Source organism: Oncorhynchus mykiss, chromosome 8 (genome assembly GCF_013265735.2).
Source record: "Oncorhynchus mykiss isolate Arlee chromosome 8, USDA_OmykA_1.1, whole genome shotgun sequence".
In the NCBI taxonomy this organism is placed as follows: Eukaryota; Metazoa; Chordata; class Actinopteri; order Salmoniformes; family Salmonidae; genus Oncorhynchus; species Oncorhynchus mykiss.
The window spans coordinates 26889596-26892968 of NC_048572.1; the positions used below are offsets into that span (position 1 = coordinate 26889596).

General features: G+C 39.4%; 1 protein-coding gene across 2 annotated transcripts; it reads left to right on the plus strand.

Annotated features, from left to right (window-relative positions):
- The first annotated feature begins 199 nt into the window (after nucleotides 1-199).
- atp5mpl (ATP synthase membrane subunit 6.8PL) lies at nucleotides 200-1937 on the plus strand. 2 transcript variants are annotated; one of them, XM_021612182.2, is made up of 5 exons: nucleotides 242-334; nucleotides 808-860; nucleotides 962-1085; nucleotides 1449-1469; nucleotides 1775-1937. In XM_021612182.2, exons 3-5 carry the CDS (start codon nucleotides 962-964, stop codon nucleotides 1786-1788), a joined length of 159 nt encoding a protein of 52 aa, XP_021467857.1. In that variant the 5' UTR covers nucleotides 242-334; nucleotides 808-860; the 3' UTR covers nucleotides 1789-1937. The 2 variants fall into 2 exon arrangements, with proteins under 2 accessions (XP_021467856.2, XP_021467857.1); XM_021612181.2 differs by lacking the exon at nucleotides 808-860 and having other exon boundaries at nucleotides 200-334.
- The last annotated feature ends 1436 nt before the right edge of the window (nucleotides 1938-3373 follow it).

Here is a 3373-nt window from a genome sequence, read left to right on the forward strand (position 1 = left end):
TCTAGTTGTCTTTATCGAGACAATATAGTTATATGGAAAGGCAACTGTCACGTCTATTTCCTATGCAAACTTTCTAAATGTCGACAAAAAAATCACTGGACAAGTTAATGAAACAGCAGATTTTCTATGTTATATCGGTGGGTCGAGTGCTTTTGCTGGGTGATAAATCGTTGCTACCACGGGGTGGCGATGTGGCTAAATCTGTATGTGCATTCTACTATTTCTCTGTTTGCTGCAAAAGAAGAAAACTGATATCCCAGCACGCTCTGCGACACACCATACATTGTTTTCGTTGGAAAGTGACCTTCTTCGCACTGGGCATCACATACTGAAGGTAAGGCCCTAAAAATATATGTTATTATGTCTGCAAACCAATACCTAGTGCAAAAATATCAATTAAATATGTCAAATTACCTTGTTTAAAATATATATATATATCAGGTTTACCTACGCGTGCCAGCCATGACGACAACCTCTGCATGAGGCCCAACGTTAGCGAGCAAACCGGCTAACATTTAGTTGCAGGAATTTAGCAAGCTAACCTTGCGTGATTGTGTAAATGTAGCTAGCTAGTTTTTGCTGTTACTTTTGACATAGACATACATACTAACTAGTGTGCCTTGATAACGTAAGTTGACACTTATAACAGCCATGTATCAGGACAACTGGGTAACGTTAGCTAAGGAGGCGGATATGGTTGAAAGTCATGCGACGTCCTCTGCTTCAACGGTAGTTCTGTTCGGTGGGCATATACCATGTTGCTTGCTCGGCTATACAGCTAACGCTAGCTAACAATCTTTCACCTAGGCGTCTCACCTCCCACGTACTACAAGCTAGCCAGCTGTAGTGGTACTGCTAAGGTACACTTGTTCCAAGTTCATTTCCTTCCATTGCTGGACCGACCCTGTTTTTTGCCTGGAAAATAAATATATTTGACAGAGTTCTGTTATTTTTCACACAGATGGCAGGGCGTGTATTTTCAAGCTGGTGGGCCAAGATGAGCCCTTACTACACTGGGGCGTACCAGGAGATGTGGGTCGGCCTGGGTGTCATGACATACCTGTACTACAAAGTCTCTTATGGGGGTGAGTTGTCTACTGCTAAATTGAATAAAAGTTTGACACCAAAACTTCTGAAATCGTAGTACTGTACTACATGTCTTCATTCATTTGAATAGTTGGTGGCTGTGGGCAATAATGCGTGAAGCATTATCTTTCATTCTTGGTAAGGCACACCAGACTTGAAGAGGATCAACTTTATTAACTGAACACGATCTTTACATCAGTGATTGGAGAAACTGTGCAGCAGCAGTAGAACACTACTGCAATTTCAGAATTGGCTTTTTAATGGCGCGTATTAACGTTGTACAGGGCTAGTACACCTGTATTTGGATAATGTATGTGTTTGCTTTTTAACATCTTGTGTCCTTCTCCCTTTTCTAACTTTAGGAAAGAAAGCAGTTAAAGGAAGTAAGTGCAACATGTTTTCTATTTGGCATTTCATGTTATTCAAGTTTACTGGGATACCTACATGGCAGATTTGCATGTTAAAACAGCAATACATGAGCATGTTCATGGAATCAATAAAAACAAAACGTTTATACTTTATGATGTATTAACCAACATTTCATGAGATGACATTGCGGCTATCTTACACTACCTACTGCAACAACATAGGCAGTAACACCTGACATTTAATAAGCTAACTTGAACAACATACATTTGAACTGTTTTGCAATAGTCTGTATGCATTGACACTTGTTTTTTTATTTCAGAGCCTGCACATTGATTTCATCACTATGCTGAGCGGTCACCCCCTTTCCCCATGTGAAATAGCACCCCATGTGAAGCAGCTCAATTTACACCATAATGTCTGTCCATATTGTCTGTTTCTTTGGAACAATAAAATGGTCTACTGAGATCACTAGAAGGATGATACATTTTTGCCATTGTATTCAGTGATCATGTTAATCTCATCAACGGGTTCAAAAAGGTGGGTATATGTTTAGTTAGTCAACACATTTTTCTATTAAACCATTGACTTTATTTTAAGGTATACATATTAGCAATATTTGTGGGTCTTAGGTTTATTAGGATTTAAGTGATTTGTTATGCAAACACAAGTAATGTAGTTCTGGCCAATCCTTAATACCCTCTTTATTATCTATAACGAAGGCATACTTATAGTTTAAAGAGCAAGTTAAACAGAAAACACTCCTATGCTGTGTTTACACACAGGCAGACAAATAAATACAAATCCTTCTAATTGATTTTCAGATCTGCTCTGATTGGTCGAAGGACTAATTAGTGGAAACTCATTCTGTGTATGCTGTCTCAATGGGCATAGTAACTCTTCCCTATTCTGAAGTGTGACCATATTTTTTTTTATTGGAAACATGGGGCAGACCTGTTTTCCAACTGTGGCTGACATTGTAGTTGATTCTAGACCAGTCACGTGTGACTACCTCTTAATCACCCACTTCTACGGGTGGAAAATGGGAGACCCTGGATAAAAATACGTTTTAAACGCTTATTTGTTAGCGAAGGACATATTCAAACCAATGTATCGAATGGTATATATTTTGTTGATCAAGGAAGCTTCTGCAGCATGCCATCTGTCTAACCAGGGATCATCAACTATATTCAGCCAGGGGCAGATTTTTTTCTTGAGCGGATGGTCGGGCCAGAACGTGAGCTGTTTTGTTGGTGTCTTCAAAGTCATGCCGTAACAATTTTTTTTAACGATTCACTGCGGGACTAAACAAGCAGATAAAATGCGGGTAGGTAACCTTCGCAATGAAATTATTATGGATAAATATGAGATTATTTGACAAATGGCAGCCGAACATGTCACCAGAATAAGAACCTCTATTGGAAAGGAGCATCAAGCTCATAACGTGCACTTACACCACCCTATGAATTTCATAATTTATCTGTAGCCTATTAAACTGCATCCTTTCCCAAGCCTTAGTGGGAGGACCACAGAATGTTTACTTCATTATGGTGGTTTCCACCATTTCTCGCATAATTATTTTACTGAGATAAATATCCCACCTTGTCTAGTGTATTTTAACTTGTCGACATCTGGAAAGTTTAGCTACAAAATTGATGTGTCCATGGGGCCTGTCATGCTGTGGCTATTTTAGCATGTACATCTTGTAGTTGATGAATGCCAGCAAAGCCACTAAACAATACATTAATTGCGCTGTTATGGTGACAAACGGTGCTCACGGACTGTTAGGGCCTACACAAAATATGTGGATGTCGATAATGGCAGCCCCCCGCACCTCTGATTCAGAGAAGTTAAATGCAGAAGACACGTTTCAGTTGAATGCATTCAGTTGTTCAACTGACTTGGTATCCCTTTCCCTTTA

Coding starts and splice junctions, on each gene's coding strand:
- atp5mpl (XM_021612181.2), top strand. CDS start 206: ATGTGCATTCTACTATTTCTCTGTTTGCTGCAAAAGAAGAAAACTGAT. Junction 335..961: donor CTGGGCATCACATACTGAAG/GTAAGGCCCTAA, acceptor TTTTTCACACAG/ATGGCAGGGCGTGTATTTTC. Junction 1,086..1,448: donor CTACAAAGTCTCTTATGGGG/GTGAGTTGTCTA, acceptor TTCTAACTTTAG/GAAAGAAAGCAGTTAAAGGA.